The sequence below is a fragment of the Penicillium canescens genome (genome assembly GCF_028828765.1).
Source record: "Penicillium canescens strain IBT 15451 chromosome Unknown utg000004l_segment0_segment0, whole genome shotgun sequence".
Taxonomy (NCBI): Eukaryota; Fungi; Ascomycota; class Eurotiomycetes; order Eurotiales; family Aspergillaceae; genus Penicillium; species Penicillium canescens.
This window is the reverse complement of record NW_026703966.1, coordinates 2,217,502-2,236,577: the sequence shown is the minus strand read 5'-3', so window position 1 is coordinate 2,236,577 and position 19,076 is coordinate 2,217,502. Positions and strand designations below refer to the sequence as shown.

At 50.0% G+C, this 19,076-nt stretch overlaps 7 protein-coding genes across 7 annotated transcripts; 2 read left to right on the top strand and 5 right to left on the bottom strand.

Annotated features, from left to right (window-relative positions):
- Window positions 1-540: 540 nt before the first annotated feature.
- N7446_006207 (basic helix-loop-helix domain-containing protein) lies at window positions 541-1,851 on the bottom strand (the record flags this gene model as incomplete). The annotated part of the gene is made up of 3 exons (XM_058514955.1): window positions 541-974; window positions 1,032-1,509; window positions 1,564-1,851. 3 exons carry the CDS (start codon window positions 1,849-1,851, stop codon window positions 541-543), a joined length of 1,200 nt encoding a protein of 399 aa, XP_058372133.1.
- Window positions 1,852-3,687: 1,836 nt separating this feature from the next.
- N7446_006206 (uncharacterized protein) lies at window positions 3,688-4,947 on the top strand (the record flags this gene model as incomplete). Its single annotated transcript, XM_058514954.1, has 1 exon — window positions 3,688-4,947. The coding sequence occupies one exon, from the start codon at window positions 3,688-3,690 to the stop codon at window positions 4,945-4,947; it is 1,260 nt and encodes a 419-aa protein (XP_058372132.1).
- Window positions 4,948-5,407: 460 nt separating this feature from the next.
- N7446_006205 (uncharacterized protein) lies at window positions 5,408-7,775 on the bottom strand. The gene is made up of 7 exons (XM_058514953.1): window positions 7,571-7,775; window positions 6,830-7,512; window positions 6,651-6,769; window positions 6,535-6,596; window positions 6,456-6,481; window positions 6,050-6,399; window positions 5,408-5,997 (listed from the first exon to the last, which is right to left on the bottom strand). The coding sequence occupies exons 2-7, from the start codon at window positions 7,221-7,223 to the stop codon at window positions 5,602-5,604; spliced, it is 1,347 nt and encodes a 448-aa protein (XP_058372131.1). The 5' UTR covers window positions 7,224-7,512; window positions 7,571-7,775; the 3' UTR covers window positions 5,408-5,601.
- Window positions 7,776-8,008: 233 nt separating this feature from the next.
- Window positions 8,009-13,748, top strand: N7446_006204 (uncharacterized protein; the record flags this gene model as incomplete). The annotated part of the gene is made up of 5 exons (XM_058514952.1): window positions 8,009-8,075; window positions 8,268-9,346; window positions 9,398-9,673; window positions 9,712-9,841; window positions 9,910-13,748. 5 exons carry the CDS (start codon window positions 8,009-8,011, stop codon window positions 13,746-13,748), a joined length of 5,391 nt encoding a protein of 1,796 aa, XP_058372130.1.
- A 218-nt stretch (window positions 13,749-13,966) lies between these two features.
- On the bottom strand, window positions 13,967-14,904 carry N7446_006203 (ubiquitin-conjugating enzyme E2; the record flags this gene model as incomplete). Its single annotated transcript, XM_058514951.1, has 2 exons — window positions 13,967-14,616; window positions 14,637-14,904. The coding sequence occupies 2 exons, from the start codon at window positions 14,902-14,904 to the stop codon at window positions 13,967-13,969; spliced, it is 918 nt and encodes a 305-aa protein (XP_058372129.1).
- A 245-nt stretch (window positions 14,905-15,149) lies between these two features.
- N7446_006202 (DHHC family palmitoyltransferase) lies at window positions 15,150-16,899 on the bottom strand (the record flags this gene model as incomplete). The annotated part of the gene is made up of 2 exons (XM_058514950.1): window positions 16,616-16,899; window positions 15,150-16,531 (listed from the first exon to the last, which is right to left on the bottom strand). Exons 1-2 carry the CDS (start codon window positions 16,812-16,814, stop codon window positions 15,150-15,152), a joined length of 1,581 nt encoding a protein of 526 aa, XP_058372128.1. The 5' UTR covers window positions 16,815-16,899.
- A 288-nt stretch (window positions 16,900-17,187) lies between these two features.
- Window positions 17,188-18,788, bottom strand: N7446_006201 (rhomboid family membrane protein; the record flags this gene model as incomplete). The annotated part of the gene is made up of 2 exons (XM_058514949.1): window positions 17,188-18,269; window positions 18,335-18,788. 2 exons carry the CDS (start codon window positions 18,786-18,788, stop codon window positions 17,188-17,190), a joined length of 1,536 nt encoding a protein of 511 aa, XP_058372127.1.
- Between the last annotated feature and the right edge of the window lie 288 nt (window positions 18,789-19,076).

Genomic DNA, 19,076 nt, shown 5'->3' with positions numbered 1-19,076 from the left:
ACACCTTATATTTTCTCCAGGCCCCTCGTGTCTCACTTAGATACCCCTCTACTGCAGCCGGCCGTACATAGGCGTTGACTCATGTTTCTATATGTTTTTTATTTTATTTCGGTGTGTCTATGGCGGGGAAAAATTTCGTTTCCTTTTTACTCTTTTGATTACCCGGACTGTTCGAGGACACTTGCATAGAGGCGATAGGGGTCATTTCTTTCCTTTTTCTGATTTACCTTTTTTAAGGCTATATGTTCAACACTTTTAACTTTGCTAGGCCTAAACGGGCTGCTCTTGATATTTCATATGATATCTTTGGCTTTCGGGTCTTTTCTGAAACCGATGTCGAGATCTATCAATTCTTGTGACACCTACCTTTTGTGGACCTATACAATAGCCCAGAAATACAGGTGTTACTCGCAGAATCAACCTTAAGACCAACAGCTTCAGCTACTGATAATGGATATCGATATACCACACATGACAAAACCATCGCTATGTTAACTCTTGGGAATAAAACTTATAGTGAAACAAATAACACATCATAACTCATACAGAGACATCAGACCCAGCCACACCAAGCCTATTTATACGCTCAATCTTCTCATCAAGAGTCGCACGCAACATCTTAATATAATCAGCCGCAATCTCCATAACATCAGCCTTCGTCTGCTCCACAGACGGGGCCTTTTCCTTTTCCTTTGTAGAATTCGAATTAGAAATAGCAGTCAAGGCAAGCCCTGACGCTTTATTTCTTTCTTCGACAAATTCCGCCGGAATGAGAGCTTCCATCTCTCTGATTGCGGTATTGAACCTGTCTCGACGGTTCCGTTCGGCCAGCCTGTGGTACGTGCGTTTTTGGTTGAGATTGTCTTTTGTTACTTGGATGGGGTATTTGACACCTGGGGGTAATGTGCCGTCTTGGATGTGTTGGTAGTTTGATTTTGTGTCGAGGTTATGGGTTGAGAGATCGGGGGAAGTTGCTATTCATAAAGTCAATAAGAAAGGTTACTTATACGGATTGTTAATGGCTAACTTACCATTCTGCTGGTTGAGAAATGGGACAACAGGACTGACCTTAGGTCGCAAATCTAGGGTAGCCGTTGGGTGCCAGTTGCGTCGCTTCCAGGCCGCAGTGGAATTCTTGCGTGCAATTGCCGCTTTGGGAATTGGTGAAGCTGGGCATGGTGACGCGATGCTGGGTTGACTTGGACTGGGCGCCAAGTCGAACGGTGGGTTTCCAGTGGAGATGGATGATCTTGGCGCCACTTCTTTTGTCGTGGAGCTGTGAGCGAAGGGCGCTGTGGGACGGGGAGATGCAGTCAATCCCTGTGGGTTGCTGTGGTGCTTGGGCTCTACAGAGTCTTGGCTAACAGGCGATGCAGTACTTTGCGCCTGGGTCGATTGGAAAGTGTGCATGGGCGCCATTGGGGTTGGTTGGGATTCTTTGGAATTCTCGTTTGGTAGATGCCAACTATCTCCAGTTCTTTCCATGCCAGCTAGCGTAGAAGAGGAAACCTAGTCGGTGTGTTAGTGTGATGCTAAGCAAGCGCCGAGTGATGGTTTAAATACCTCATTTATGGGATTCCATAGATAAGGACACCCGTCGTTTTCATCCCAGTGGAAATCCATGAAATCATTTTCGTTGCCATTGATCGTGGAAGAGCTCTTTGACTGTGTTCTCAGAGAAGGATCGGTGCCCCCGAATACTGGGGTTGAGGGAAGACACGTTGGAGTGGACGAGGCAGAGTCCACATCAAGTTGACCCTGGAGAATATCTACTATTGACAGATTGCAGTCTGGCATTTGTTTATAAACTTGAAGCATGTCAGCGAACTCATTTTCGAAAGCCGAAACCATGGCAAGCTGATCGAATTCCGACATCAAATGCGAACAATCTGTTTCGCCAAAGGTGTAGGTAGAAGCGAGTGCCTAGAAGAATGGCGATTGCAAATGCAAAGTGATGGGAAAGCGAGAGGTGGTAGAGGGTATTACAGGAGGGTGAGATGAGACAAATTAAAACAAACCTCTCTCCAATGGTGGTCACGCGAGCTTATACGGCTTATATATGGCGCGATCGGGGGAAGTCACAAACAGTTAGACACTCGCCGGAAGCGAAGCTATAGTGGCCATGGCATGCATTAGAAACATCAGTTGCCCCACAGAATAATTGTGGATTGACATGCTTTACGACCAAGTAGCTCGAACCGTGGAACACTAAGAATTAGCCTCGAGGCTATATGTCTCAAAAGTTTCTGGGGATTGTCTGGAACTATCGCGTAGGAGCCTAGAACGGGGACAGAGAAAACAGATAATGTCTCAATTGCTGCATACACACCGCGATGAAACCAATACAATCCAGTTATATGTAGGAACCGGCAATCAAAAACGCAGATAAAGGCCGGTGCTGCAGTATGTAGTGGTATAGAGACTCCGGAATAATATAGGCTAAATTCCGGCGTGTCGTCGGGACCATAGCCAATTTTGTATTTATCCCGCTTCTACCCGAGGAATGTCACTCGTCTGGACTCATTGGTTCATTTGTTGCGCTAGGATTAGAGTACTTCACCTGTGGGACGTTGCTTGTACAGCACAGCTCCTGTAAGTAACATACCATAAATGGCCCCGAAGGAGGGGAATTCCCGCACGCGGGAAGAATGAAATTAATTAATACAACAAATTCCCTCGCGTCCTTAGCCCGCATACAGAGTGATTGGGAGTGTTAGAACGACAGATTTTCCTTAGGGCCCGAGTAGATGGCACAGTGGCGCGCCTGCGCAGCGCCCCCCGACTGTTTTTAGCACGCAAACCGTCAATCGGAAATTCCGCGGAACTTCCGAGAGACCGAATACGTACATATTCGGGTCCTTGAACCCTTAAAATCCACCGCTCAGGCCCTTGAACCGTACATCAATTGAGATTATGCTTTTTAGGAGCTCGGATACATATTGTAGATCTTATCTTGGCTATTTCCGGGCTAGCTACCATATAACTCTGGTCTAACGTCCATGGCTTCTTTACTTTACAACACCGTTGACCCCTCCCGGCCTACGGTAGACTAAAGCCAAATGGCCGACATCCCAAGTACCGCCCCCACCTCACCCCCGCCCATCTAGTGCTTGTTCAACTGCCAATAATTTTGTCTAGATGACACCCGTGCTAGTCTGGAGTGTGGATGTTAATGAGACAGACCTCGAGCCGAGCCGATCACCTAACAAAGTGAGTCTGCAGACTATCTCTCGTAACAAAAACGTAACATGTATACGCCACCTATCATTACTCCGTATGTCCAATTTTCGCCAATGCTCTAGGAAGATTAAGCCACCTGAAACACACTCCGATTGGCACGGCTTCTATGGAAGGTCTCCGGTTGATCGAAACTGATGCGTGAAAAACTTTTCTTTTTCTAAATCTCGGTTCTAGAACAAGGCATGTAATTTGGATGTTAACCCTATACAGTTAGGAATGAGCACAATAGAAACAGCGTGAATCATGACAATTGTGGATATCATGAACACTGTGATTCCACACGCAAGCATCTGATTTGTACCTGAGCCTTAGTTCCTGGATTCCACGGAGAGGACCGGCGAAATGTGAATTTTGTGTCTGTTACACAAATCCCTATAGTGTCTGTCAATCCCAATTTCAATTGCGCTGCGACTTCACCTCTCTGATGCCGCAATACTCTCAAGGGAAATGGCAGATCCAAAACTATGGCTTAACCTGATCATTTCATCTGCTCTGGTGTTAATCGGAGGGGCATTTTCAGGCTTGGCGATTGCATTGATGACCCAAGATGAAGTCCATCTCCAAGTCCTCGCAGCCTCTGGTGAAATAACCGATCAAAAAAATGCCAGCAAGGTCCTCGCTCTCTTAAAACAAGGAAAACATTGGATTCTCGTGGCTCTACTCCTGGGAAATACAATGACGAATGAGGCTTTACCCGTTGTGTTAGATGAAATCCTTGGTGGAGGGTTAGTAGCGGTAGTGGGTAGTACCGTGCTGATCGTGATATTCGGCGAAATCATACCGCAATCTATCTGTGCCCGCCACGCACTCAGAGTCGGTGCTTGGATGGTATCATGTGTCTCAATTTTCATGTATATTATCTCTCCAATCGCGTGGCCTATTGCAAAGTTACTCGATATCCTCGTTGGACACAACCACGGCACGATCTATAAGAGGTCGGAGCTGATGGCCCTCTTTTCTTTTCACAAAACATTGGGCAAACCCGAAGAACGACTCAACTCGGATGAAGTTAAGATCGTTCATGGCGCTCTTGGGATGAAGGAGAGATCTGCAGCTTGCATTATGACGCCCATCAAGGATGTCTTCTCTCTGTCCGCCGACGCCGTCTTGGACGAGTACACCATGGACCGGATTTACGTCCAGGGATACTCCCGGATCCCTGTACATGCTCCTGACAACCGAAGGAATATTGTCGGTTTATTGCTCGTGACAGCATTGACCAAGTATAACCCCAAAACTTGCAAACGAGTGCGCGATTTTACCCTGTCTCCGGCTCGGGTGGTACATTCAAGTACGAACTGCTTGAGTATTTTGAATATGTTCCGACAGGGGGTGTACTATATGGTTCTTGTCTCTGATAGCCGAAAGAATCCAGACCGAGTCGTTGGAATTCTCACTCGAGAGGATGCCGTTGAAGACTTGATCGGAGAAGAAATCTTGGACGAGTATGACGATCTGCGGAATAATGAGCAGAGAGCGACTCGTCAACGGAATCGTTTCCCTCTCCATCATGTTCCTTCCCGGAAGATCCTTGAACGGTCTCCTATATATGCAGTCTCAGCTCCAGAGGGGGAAGTGATCAATTTGGAAGCAGGGGAAACTGCCGTCGTTCACAAATTCGGCTCTGTGGATCGGTTCAGTGCTGCGGATCAGCGGAGGTCTATTCAGCATGTTATTTCTATATCTGAAGTACCCGCAGAGAGTTGAGCCTTGTACCAAGTCAACACGACAACAGCTTGCCAGTGGGCACCGCGCACACCCTTGGGCTCTCGGTGTCCCCGATCCTACAAAGAGAGCCGTGAAGGCTCGTTACCTGCTTGACAAAGCACATTCGGACTTCTCTAACCAATTCGGAGGAGCTTCACTCGGCCAGTGCATCAGTGTCACGCACCAGGCTGCGAAGAAACTCGCATGGATGTCAAAATCACACCCAAGCATCCACTCAACACGGTGCACAACACAAAGTCAATGTGAGAGGACTCCAATGCCAACGCCAATGCTTAAGACCAAACGGGGGTCAAAGCGGAGAGAGATTAGCCTGAAACAGGTTTCCTGCGCCATGGGGGTCAAAGATCAACTAGCGTGTGGATCAGACTAATATGCTTAATCTTAGCTGCATATTAGAAAGCCACAGAGATACGAGAGAGTAGCACAATAGGAATAAAGTATCATTATCAATATCAAATACCAGTATCAATGCTTCCTAGAAATAAAAGAGGGTATCTATACACGTGACACGAGCTTGCTCAAACAAAATGAATGCAAAAAGCTATAAAAAAGACCCTCCAAATCAATGCGTTTTCATTTTCATGTGAAGCCAAAACGAGGCAGTTTCGAAGTCAAATTCATCAGTCATACATATTACACGGGGGAAACCTCCTTGGCCGGATCGGTATCTGGTATGCCGCCGAATGTCTGCTCATGAGGGGTCGCATTCGAATCGTGAGGAACCTCAGCACCGGAATTGGAGGCTCCATTGGGAGTCCCATTGCTGACTCCATCAGGCACTTTCTCGGGAGCCTCAGAGGGCGTGGAAGGGGCGCTGTGCTTATCACGAGCCCAGGGGTTAACGCTCGCGTGCATAGATGCGAAGCGCGTACGCGCTGTGGGCGCGCTGATATCGTCGACCCAAGGGATACCACCTTGGCCACGATTCTCTGCCCACGCTCTCTTTTCACGGCGGAGATCACTCTGTACCCAAGGGATTGTGATTATAGTCCAGACGATGGCCCAGGCAAATGGAAGGGACCAGCCCAGCTGATTGTGCGAGTTAGTTCATGTTCGATTTGTGGTTCGGACTTTTGCTTACTGTGAATGCCACGGGTTCTTCGACTGTGAACACTACCGCGGTAATGGCAGCGGCGAATACAATAGATCCTCCACTCCAGAAGCAGTTCATTTCGAAAAGCATTCGTCGGAAATAGGGACTCGAGAGGTATCGTGTTCGAAGGGCGTATCGGTATATCTGTCCACCACCACCGTCTACTGCAACCACATCCTCAATAAGAGCGTATAGAGCGGTCGGCATGACGGAGCCCTTGGGAGTAGACGAAATTCGGAATGGGGCTTTAAAGCCCATCATACGGAAGATGTCGAGAGAGAGGTAGACGATGCCGAAATAGAACATGACGGTCGGGAGAACCATGGCAATGAGACGCACTGGTGGACATGTCAGTATATGATCAGCGATGATGACATTGCGGAGTTGATCTAACCATATGGTTCGTGAGGTACCGATCCACTGCGATCTTGTTAGCTCGTTACACGAGATTCCATGGCGCATTCCAAACTTACGCGATAAGCTCGACGGCCAAGATCAACCACACAATTGTGAAGTTGATTTGAAAAAAGTCCAGCTGTGGCATCCATCAGTGTCCATATCCATATGCATTTCTGAGAGAAAAGCCTACCCATGACACACGGGCATTCAGCGGTCGAGCGCGCGAGTTTTTGCGGAACAAATTGTAAAGGCGGTAAAAGTATTCGAAGACTGAGACACCTCCCAAGGATGCGGTGACGATTGAAAAGACTGCGCGAGATGCAAATCAGCGATTTGAACGGATATAACGGATATCTCTTCCAAACATACCCACGTTATGGGATAGATCCGTCAGATACCATAGACACCAGTAAAAGATCAGTGGTTGGCCCAATGTATCGATCACGAAAATGGTCCAAAAGAAGAGAATCGACTTCTTCCTTGTATGGAGCGAGTAGGGGAGCGGTGGCGGCTCGGTGTGCGTTGGAAGTTCGAAGTTCGCTAGTTCGACTTGCGCTGGCTCTTGCGCTGGCTCTTGCGCAGGCCCGGCTTGTGCAGGGACGGTTTCTTCTTCCATCAGGGCGGGACCGCTTGATAGAATTTTCAGGGGTACACGGGTCAAAACAAGGGGGATATTAGGACATGGCGTGCAAGTTAAAAGGAAGAAAGAGAAGAGGCGCAAGACCAGAAAATTTGGCCGGAAACGACGGGGGCTCGGGTACATCCGTTGCCATACAAGTTTGGCTGTGTTAGTAGGTACCTGACGTAACGTGGCGTGATGTCATTGAAAACAAACCTTCGAAGTATCTACACAGCCCTCTTCAACTCTTCGAGATTTTTCTATACTTTATCTCTACTATAACGTTATACTTAATTAAAAATCTTTCCTTTCCCTAATCATGTCAAATAAAAATCAAGGATCACTGAAGACAATGGTCATTCGACAAATCCGGTTTGCCAATAGTGCCCCTAGAATGATTTGATGTCAGTATGCAGTAGATATGTCGACATAACTTATAGCGTGCATTAGATGAAGAAACCGGTAATAGAGTCGAGACCTGCTCTGCTTACATCGGTGCACCGCCGATCCCGACCCTGATCGTTTGTGTTTCACATCCGCCATCTCCCGCTATCACTTCCGGGATATCCTAATGCCACGCATCTTCAAACGGGTAATCGTAATATCCTGACATTGAGACGGTAAATTATGATTATGATGATGTTTTTGTCTTATCACATGGCAAGCTTTTGTAGTTTTTGAGGAAGTAGAGGGAAGCCCTGTAAGTTGATAAGGTGAGAGTTGAGGACAGAAGGCGGTGTCAGGTGACAGAAAAAACATGGACATTTGAGCGGTGGACAGTGGCAGAAAAGGCAAACTGGAGCGACCGGAGTTCGAGTCGACAACTGATCTTTTCACCTCCTCACTTTTCTCTCTCTTTTTCCCTTCACCTTCACCACATCTCGCATCACTTCTTACTCATATCAAATCATATCTACAATTATGTAGCCATGGCACCAAGTTTACAGCTACTTATTGATTACGTGCTGAACGAAGTCGCGCTGTGCGGAAACCAAGGTGTGTATAGCTCTTCGCTCAGACCCACATTTCATCACCTCGGGGATGCATGTCATCGCTTGGCGCCGAAGCATAAACGATCTATGCTGAGCCCTTTATATACATCGCTCTGCTTTTCGGCCTTTCCACTCTTATTATACAACCATGCTCAAATTCCGATCTGCTCTGTTATATTTGCTAACCCACTTCAAGGCGCAACTTTATCGTTTGTTCTCCAAGCCATCACAGCTTTCTATCAAAGTCAATCGCGTGATGGAACGCATCAACAGAACGTCGATCGTCGTTTTCAAGCAAAGGTCTGGAGCTGGCTCACGAAGAACCCAGAGGTGTCTGTGGGCCAAAAGACTGAATTCAACCATCTCACGCTGGACGAGGCCGAGCAGCTTGACTCGCAAGCTCCCGAGGCCGAACCAAATGCCGACCAAAATCATCAATCGCACCTTCGAATTTTTGTCTCAAGTGAGCGAACATGGTTCGCTATCACTGGACACGAACCAGACGAAAGTAAGGTAATGCCGCTTGAACTCGTCCTGCTGTCAATTATCGCTTCCCGCAAGTCGGAAGGTATTGTACAGCCAGAATTGGTCAAGCTCAGTGGCCAGGACAAACGGTCCGTTCCTACCCGCACGGATAAGTTACAAGCCAAGGGATACATCGATAAGCGTCCGGTTCAGATCAGAGGGTCTCGAACAAGTCTCTGCACGCTGAAACGGTTCTTGCGCTCCACTGCCAACGAAGGAAACGGACAGTCACCGGAACAATCCCAGGCAATGGCGATGATCGACTTTGACGCTTTCAACGACAAACTATTTGAGATTCTTCGGGAACATCAAATTGTTACCCGCAATGATCTGAAACGGCTTCTGGGATTCGATGACCCTTGGCGGTGGCGGATTTTGTCTCGTGCAATTCGCAAGTATGAGCGAATAGGTGTTTTGAAGCGCGTGAGAGCGAAGTCACAATACGAAAAGCTGCACCCCTGCATCAAGCTTCAACGGGAGCCCACAGAAACGGATCTGAAAATGTTCCATGAATTTAAACTTGATGTCCTGGACAACAACGGGGTGAGGGATCTCGGTGACATAGACCAAGACGAGCTGGATATTGCAGGCAAACGTGAGCTTGAAGCAGACGAAGGTGCACTCAACCTGATACGAGAGCACGTCGAAGATGTCGGACGGATGGTGCCGAGTTGGAATCCAGAACGCAACACCCACAACCAGATGTTTGACATCATTGAGCGAACGGGTACCTCGGGAATGACAAACCAGGTAAGATAAATTCATTATTTTAAGCGAGCATCGAGCTAACTAAATGTATAGGAAGTCGCCCGAGCTCTCTTCGGAAACTTCTACAGGAGACCTACAGAGAATATCTTGCAACGTCTGGTCGATCTTTGGCAAATGTCCCAACCGCTCCATCTCCGCCATTTTGCAATCGTGCGAGATATGGCAATGCAAAAGACCACCATGTTCTATGTTCATTATGCTGGACACAATTTCGCAAAGCTTGTGGAAGCTGGCCAGGCGTCCTGGGAAGCGGTCGAATTTCCAGAAAAGAAGGCTAAATCATTGAAAATTGACATTCCGCCCTTCAATGTTGTTGCTCAGCTCGATGAAAATGGATTCCCCAAAAGGAACCCTCTAAGAGCTTCTTAGAGAACCCAAACGCTACTCTACGTGACGGGATCGTCAATGCCAATCCATCGGATTACTTGCTTTCTACAAGCGATCCATTTGTCGTTCGACTCCCTGACGGCAGAAATGGTATGCCCTTTCCTGAAAGGTCTAATAGATTAGAAATATGGGTACATATGGCTAACAATGTCTCGCAGTTGTACGAACCCGTCTCGACAAGCTTCCCCCTGGGTCCAAACTACATATGGATGTCCGCCCGCGGTCAAAGGGGCGCCCCAAAGGCGTTCTCAACAAAAAGACGATAGCAAAGCTTGCTAAGATAGCCGAGGCCAAAGGACTTGCAGCGAGAGAATCTGAAGTTAGAGAATCCGCAACCGAAGAGTCTCCACGCGAAGAATCTGCAGCCATTGAAACTTCGGCGGTTGATCCTGCAGCCCCAGAGCCGGAACACCAATCCACATCCAAAAAAGCTCCTGCTCCGGATGATTGGAAACATGCTATTCCGCGGAAGATAAGGAAATCAGCCGCTAGGGCCAATGAATTCCAGGGAATGTCGAGGATAGAGAAGCTCAAAGCACTCGGCATGGATGAAAGCTGGACTGAGTACAAGGTTCAGCTCATGGACATGCCTGTACCTGGGGTGTACATTACCCCCCATGGGCGAAGAAGGCCCACTGGCAAGGCCCGAGGTCGACCTAGAAAGAGTCGAATTGCAGTTTTTAAATCACCAAAACTGGCCGAATTCCCTTGGTTTGTCAATGACGACCTTTCGGATGATGAAATGCAAGAGGACAATACCTCAGCTCGCGCGTCGGAGTCCGTTTCCAATGAAAACACAGCTTCAAATACTCGCTGGCCCACTTTGAACTCGCCCGCACCGTCATCAATACCAAACACGAATGATCCGGAAAGCGGAAGACCCTCAAAGCGTCCTCGTCTTGGAGACACCCAAGGCGAAATCGATCAGGTATCTTTGGAAACGTCCGAAGGAACTTTGCCAGACAATGCAGCTCGAGCGAGTACAGAGAATATGACTGCAGTTACTACACCACGTCATCGAGACAAGAGTGGTGGTAGTGTACATCCACTCGAGGATGAGCAAAACCAAACGCCTTCAAAACGACGCCGTGTTGGAGCTTCCAACCCAAGCCCAAATAAAGACACAGCTACAGCATCCTCACCGGTCAAGCCATTTGAACACTTTGCACCTCGTGGAAGTCCTGCGTATCCCCAACAGTCGAATACCACCAGGAAAGGCCCCCGGCAGCATAAGAACCTCCTTAGCACAGCTGAAGCACAGCCACCCGTCGCACCCCCGAGGCCTCTAATCGAGAGAGGCGGGTCGATTAGTTTCCTCCGCAGAAAGGTGATCCTGGAGCTTATGGAAAGGGCTGGTGGCGTGTTCCCCACGGGCGCTGCGCTTTGGTATCCATTTGTTTCGGAATGGATGAAGGCGAGGCCCAAGGAGAGACCAGATATGCGGACCATCAATACTGCGGTCAAGGTACTGGTTGATGCCGGTCAGATTCGGCAGTTAACATTCAGTGGCAGAGACAGAAAGGGTGTGATGGTCACTAGAACATTGTTGATGAAGTCGGAGCTCTCTCCCGAGGATGCAAGGGTCAAGAATCTGCAGAGTAAAATGCTAGCCACCGATGTCCACGAACCGAGGCCGATCTTCTCAGAGAATGTGGTATTGGACCCCGGATTGACAAGAAGCGGACGTCGACAAACAGGCGAACCACCCAAACAACAGAAATTCAGATTTCCTTTGGAAACTAAAGCTACGGTCACTTTACATCAAAAGCCTGCATTTGCGAAGGCCGCAGAAGCACGAAGAGGGAGAGCAATCCAAAAACGCCTCATGCGGGGCTTGCAAGCCGAGGCCGACGCTTTCATGTTGGACGAGGAGAGTGAAAGGCAGTATGGAGTCCAGCGGCTTATGACAATTGCACGACCCCCTGTACTAGACATGAATGTCCACCCGCTCACCTCGGTCATTCGCCCTGACAGGAAATCGGCCCGGAAGGGATCTATCAGGCGCCTCGATACTCTCATCAACCCCAAGCAACGCATGAGGCCAATCTCCAATATCAGCCAATATGCCCTGTTAATGGCACCGGTGCAGGAGTTCCATTCAACCAGTGGCACATTTTCCACCGGCTCGTGGCTCATGAAATCAAAGAAAGCAAAGCGCGGTGTCACCGCTGAGCAATTCGTCAGCAAATTGACTGAATTGGCCGACCAGTCACAGATCTCAGACACCTTCAACGCAACAGCTGATAAGATTATGAAGTGGGAAATTGACCACGAGAACGTTTTCAACTCCAATCTTGAGGGCATGCAAAACATCAACCAAACTCTACAGGGTGAATTCGAGACAGAGCCAATCAGCGGGGAAATTCGATTTGAGATAGACATGCCTCGACCGTCGCCACTTCCAGTTCCAACGCCTATGGAGACGCGGTCGATCACTTCCCGTCGCCTACAGACCGATGATACATTCCAGCTCAAACGAAAGAAGCGACGTAAGCCGCGTCCCAACCGCCGTTTGGCCGCACTTGATGAAGTTGCAACACCTGATAAAGACAGACCCGCACCTCGCCAATTGGTTCGTCGGCAGACACGCAGTTCAATACCCGAGCAACTGCTCCGAAACATCATGATCGCCATAACAGCCGTCCGCGTGCTTACTGGTGGATTGGATGCAAGGGTTGTCGAGTGGAATCTCGTAACACGTGCTTTCCCAGAGCACGACCCATCGGCGATGGAACAAAAGGCACGGCGGTGTCTGAACAGAAATCGTCTACAGATTGCGAAGATGCAGAGGGACTTTCAAGAACGGTATCTTGAAGCCTATGAGAAGGGTCTGGTTCCGACCATTGACTACAACGATTTGGAAAACTACGACTGGCCTGGTGTTGTAGAGTGGGCAAGCACTCACTTAGATGTTCCTCTTTCCCAGAGCATCCCAGATCTTCCTGCAACACGCGAACAGTTTGACGCTGTGTTCGAGCTGCGCGAGGAACCTCTCACAGCAAGCGACGAAGTCTATCAGTCCGTGCATGGTTCCACCATCAACCATAAGCGCGCTCTTATGGCCCGCACTCCATTCGCTGTTCCTGTGATTGAAAAAGAACAAGCCGGACTTACTGTACGACAGAAGGGCGTGGCACGTCTTGAGGATGCAAAGTCCTGGGTCCGCGCAAACATCATCACCTCGGAGGAGACCTACAAGTCTGCCGAGGCAGCCGACGTCCTGAACCGCATTGGCGAGCCGCTCATCACAGATGCCACACAGGCGCTGGTGAACGATCGCGTCATCACCATGACGAACAGTGGCCGCATCCTCCCGGGCCGCAACTACGATATCTCAGATAACTTCCTGCAGACGCTCAGCCGCAAACGCGCCGTCGACAGTACCCAACTCGTTCGTGCTGCCCAATTCAAAACCACGATCCTGGACCCGCAGCTCCAGAACCTCGGCATCTTCGATGTCAAATATAACGCAGAAGACGGCGACATTCTCGCCCTCATCAACCTTGCTACGTCTGGCCGTGTCGAATTACGGCCTTCTGGTGCACCCCGCGACAAATTCGGTCTTACAGATGGTGGATATCTCACGCGGCAAATGGATAAAACTCGTCTCCGTTTCCCTGTGAAGGTCCTTCCCACCGAAAGCTATGTCTACGGAAATCCCATCCTCGAACAGACGACATCTATTCCACCTCCGCCGCCGCCGCCTGTATCACCATACACAGATCTGGGACGCAGGTGTCCAATGTGGTTCGATATCCACGGTGAGCTTGTCCCTCGTCTCTGGACAATGGCTATGGGTGCCGTCCTCGGGTGCATGGTGCTTCGACCCGGTGTCAATGCACGCAGCATTTCCAACATGATGAAGCCAACACTGGCCCCGTGGGAAGTTATTCTATTGTTGCGATGGTTGGCCGAAGTGGGTGCGGTCAAAGGAGATGGAAATGACGAATGTGCCGCCTGGCGCTTGCAAGAATGGTGGTGGATGGTTGTGTCCTAATTTTAAGTCCTAAGTTCAAAATTCTGATCTCAGACCTGGAAACTTCATGAATTGTAAGAATAGCAGAAAAGATTCAAAATTTTCACAAATGCCGTGTTTGATTTCAATAAACATCTAGAGGTATCTTGGTAATGTGCATATAAACTCCGTAAATGTAGTCCCACCCGCCCAAACGCAAAAAGCAAAGATATTGCAACAGGAATGGTCATATTTCATGTTCATAGATCGTCGACGTTGGCGACTCGTCGTAATACCAATATGATGAGAGCAATAACGACGCCGACAATGGCTCGGTCCAGCCAGACGCCCTCGGACGACTCTTGATCCAAGGGTATTGGTTGAGCAGGGATCGTGCGGGTAGGTGCAGGTGCTGGTGCAGACACAGGAGCTGCAGCTGCAGGTCTCGGTGATGATGCAGGTGTGGGTGCTGGATCTGGCGCTGGCAACGTGGCAGGGACAGCCGCAGCAAGGGTGGGAGCAGACGGCGCAATTGGAGTATTTTCGCCCTGATGGCCAGAAGCTTGAGCTGACGCCTGCGCTGGAACTTCACTCTGATCTCGAGCATCACCGTCCTCCTCCTGCTTCTTCTCCTCCCCCTCACCCTCCCCAGTCCCTACCCTAGCCCCTTCAGTCTCAACATCAACCTCAACCCCCCGGTCCCGACAAACTGCCCACCACCGCCTCATCCCCTCCAAATTCCCAACTCCACACTCGCGACAAACCCAACTCGTCGAAGCCCTCGCAAACTCCCTCCTAAGAGAAGGACTCCCCTCCATCCCCCCAACCTGCCCTTGACTCTCAGCTCCCATAATCTCCGACCGAATCGCCAAAAGCGCCGTGCGCACCCCCAAGCCGGCTGCCATGTTTCCTCGTGATGACCCGAGATACTAAGGCAGATCTCGCGGTTGACTTCGAAGCGGCCGGATGGTGTCAGGAAGCGGAAGGATGGCGGGCGCAGTGGGTATGTCGGTGGAAAGGTTATGCGGCCATGGTACAGACCTTGACTGTAGGGGGATGGAGATGGTGGGCCTACTAGTGTGAAGTGCCAGTCGTGTAGGTTGTCGTCTGTTATTGGTGTTGCGGTGAAGAAGGGGCTTGGGTTTTTATGGAGGTCACCGCTTTCTTTTAGGAGGCGGCGGGTTGAGGGGGATGTCATTTTGGTGTCTCTCTAGCTTTCTGTGTGTGCTTTTGTTAGATTGAGAGGCTGTGTATGTTGTTGATGTGGATGTTGGAGGTTGGAGAGGATAAGAAGTGGAGAATCGATAAGATGCCAAGTGTCCCGTCATTATCAAGGTTGTGCATGCTTACATATGCATCATTGCATAATATTTTGATATTTGAATATTTGACGTTTGAACATTCAATGCTTAATTTATATCTTTGCAGCATGCTATGCTACGCTTAATCCCAATCTCGCCATTCATCCGTATCATCACGTGAAGCCTGAGGACGCCCAACTCCCGGATCCAACAATCCATTCCCCTCAACCTCATCTTCAAAATCACTATCCCCAGGCCTCGGCCTCGGAGACCTTGGCGCAAGAGTCTGCATGGAGACACTAGTCGGAGGCCGTTCAGGCGTGGTACCACGTTTTGGGGTGCGCAAGGGTTGCGCGGCGCCAGCAGGGTCTCTCCAACTATGACTGTTATCCAGGTTGCGCTGGTACAGTTCGCGGTAGTACTGCTGTTCCTCGGAAGATTCCTGCTCTCGCTGAGATCGCATGCGGTCCCGTGCTTCTAGGAATTTCTCACTGGGTTCCCAGCCCCAGCCGTCGCCGGTGGTTGTGCAGATTGGGAGAGGCCAGAGGAGTGGTCGTTCGCCAAAGAGGTGGAGGAGGTTTCGACGCCAGCCGTGGTCGAAGGCGCTGGGCATTTTCTCGTTATCTTCGTCGTTTTGGTACTCTTGGTACCTTTCATGTTCGCGTTGTCGTTCCATTTCGGCGTATGATCGCGTTAGGGCCTGTTGGGCTGGTGTGAGGTGGTTGTCTGGACCTGAGGCACCGGACATAGGGTCTGTTGAGCGCGGGTCTGGAGATAGGTGCTCTTCACCTTCTTCCGCACGAGTGACTCCTGGGATGGCATTGGCATGCGCATCGATGATCTGGTTTCCATACCCTTGCAGTCGACCGGTCAAGCTAGGTTCCGGCTCACCCCAGTAATTATCGCTGGGCGGCTGCTCATTGCGCTTGCGGTCCAACGCCTTACGCAAAGGCGAGACATATCGCGTTCTCTCTAGACACTCGATGGTCGTTGTCCCACGCACAGCAAGACTAATATGCCAAGCTGTAAATCCCGTCAAGACCAGCCCGATAATACCACCAAGAATCGCCAACAAAACGACATTCACAGGTAGAATGGTATCCATGTACTGGGTGTCGTTGAGGATCTCAGTCCAAACCCAAATAGAAGCAACGCTAAAAACAACCCAACAAAACAGCGAGGTGTAGATCAAAAATAGTAGAAAGGCTTTGTAGTTATACAGTCCCACGCACGTTGCCAGCCACGGGCAGTGGTGGTCCATCTTCAAGACACATCGCTTACACGTTGAACAATGATGCGCGCGGTCTGGTTTCGGGCATTGGCATTTCTTACAGTACCGTGACTCGCCAGTCGAGCTGACGGTGTATGACGTGAACTCCGGATATTCGGAGACAGGGACGGCGCTGTATTCGTGGCGGTCAGCGCCGCGGCGGGTCGGCGATCCCGGGTCGGTAAAAACAGCGACAGTATAGGAGAAGTTGAGGAGGGCGTAGAGTGTGAATGCGAGTGCTGTACTTGGGATGCCTATCATGATAACATTGTTAGTATACTTGGATAAATTGCGTGTAGATAAAAGCCTGTGCAGGCAGCAGGCCGAATGCGGCGTACCGATCCAGTCACTCTTTGAGGGCTTGATGCCGATGCTGATTGCAACGTAGACTGCCCATGTTGTGAGGCCGTAGACAAAAGCGAGTGGAAAGCAGCTTGCTGCCGCACAGCAGTAGCGTTCACAGCGGAGAGCCCAGGCTCGAGGGCGCCGCTTCGGCCAGGAGGGCGAGGTTGGGGGTGACGAGGCCAAGGTGGCCATTTCGGGGTGTTCACGGTACAGACTTGGGAGTGAGGTGCATCGGGGAGCCTCAAAGGAATATTTCCATTATGAAACAAAGCAGAACACAGAGGTGAAGTCAGACATCGGATTTGGAATCTGAGTATCAGGTGAGATCAGGTACATGTACGGTATGCGTAATTTACTTCGCCACAGCCTTAGTGTGGCTGTGGCGTGGTGGATATCCAGAGTTTATTTTGGGAACAACAGCAATATGAACTGGAAGAATAATTGATCTATTTACAAGGACGATCTGTTGTATAGTAAAATGTGGATATTTACAGTAATGCTAATAGATCCATCAACATGTTGATAGAATGCAATAAAATGTCAAAACATAGCAGAAATAGCACGATCACGTGCTGTTGGTGTTAGTGAAAGTCAGAGTATTCTGCTTGCACCAGCCATTGACAGGCAGACAACTCAAGCGGTAGCACCACGAGCAGTTCGAGGTAGGGTATCTGTAAAAGTCGACAAGCAACATAATGAAACCAATCAGGACCGCCACCAAAGCACCGGCGCGGACAACCCACCACAACCACCAAAGAGGCTTGCGGCCCTTGAAGAAGTTGATGGGGTTCTTGGAGTTCTCGATATCCTGGCTCGAGTTGGCCATGCCGCGCTTGCTCTTGAACATGTCCACGAAAGAGGTTGTCTTTCTGTTGTCGGGGGTAGCCTGGCCGGCTCCACCGCTCATGGCGACGTATGGCTGGCGGGCCAGACCGATGCGCTCGCGGAGAACATTGGGGGAGCGCATGATAGTTAAGCCAATAGCAAGACCCATGATGAAGCCACCGATATGGGAGAAGTTGTCCAGCCCGGGAAGAAGGCCCAGAACGAAGGAGACGGCCACGCCCAGGATCATGATAATAAGCTCGACCCATGGGGACTCACGCTGAGTCCAATCGTAAAGAAGATCGAGCAAGTAGAGCGCGAGGATACCGAACAGGGCACCCGAGCAGCCGTCACTGGGGTCCAATTGAGAAGCATAGTTTCCACCCAGTACAAAGCCGAAGATACCACTGGCAAAATATGTCAAGGTATACCGCCAAATTCCAATCATGCGCTCCATGTCCGCGCCCATGGTCATTTGAACCAGCAAATTGAAGCCAATGTGGACGAAACCTCCGTGCAAGAAAATGGGAATAATGAAGCGGTACCACTGGTTGGGAGCGGGGTTATCATCTGTTGATCCTCCGACACGGGGATTGGGAACGCCGCCAAAGCCGCAGGATTCCGACAATGAGCACGACTGGTCGGTGGTGGAAGTGGCATTCGGGCAGGGCCAGAAGATAGTTGTGTTGGCGTTCTGGATTCCCTCCACGTTCTTCATGCACGGATCGTAGCGTGCTCCCATGTAGATTTGGACGTACGGTGAAGGGCCGATCATCGGATTGAAGGTGGGTTTCGTTTCAATAACCGAACCTGTCAACTGGGCTAGTAGAGGAAAGCTTCGGTTAGTCCTTTCTCCGAGACGGTTAAGCGCCGAGAACCGAACTCACCATTCTTGACCAGTTCGACGATGAACACGATGATCTGGGCCAAAGTCAAGATATATGTCATCCAGGCGATCTTCTTCTTGAAGAACCCCTTCTTTCGGCCATTACCTCGTCGGCTATCTTCTAGTGCCCCTGGAGATGGAGGGTACTGCGTCTGTTGCTGCATCCAATCCGGGTTGTTGCCATACTGTGTCTGGGCTTTCAAGGGAATGTTCTCTGAGTAGTGGTCGCCTTCTGTTACACGTCCTGCGGTCTGGTATTGTCCATTGTCCGAGACAAAAGATTGTTGACTTTCTCTGTTGTGATAAGGGGCGGACGGGTCGTCATGGTTCGCGCTGTGGCTGGCGTAGCCGATTCCAGGGGCTATCGTCGGGGTTTGATGTGTTGAACCAGGGACAGCTTGGTCGTATGTTGGAGGTTGGGGGATGTTCTGGTGATAGTAGTCGTTGGCGGCCATGATGGGCGGCCGAGGTTGGTCTAGCAGGATCGGAACAGGGAGATCCTTGAAGTTGTTGAGAGAAAGTGAGATTGAAATAAGCTTCTTTAACGATGGAGAAGCCCTTAAAAAGCGAAAGTGTTGGAAAGTGAGGTGTGTGAAGAAGCAGGCAGTCACATTACTCAAAAGTTATTTTTGGGCCGATCGACGCAGACTCAGCCGCGCGGTCTGCGTGTTCCACTCCGCCCTATGCTTCACCCCTACGTATTTCCTGGGTCCTCCGCCCCTAGATTCTCTGTCTCTTGGCCC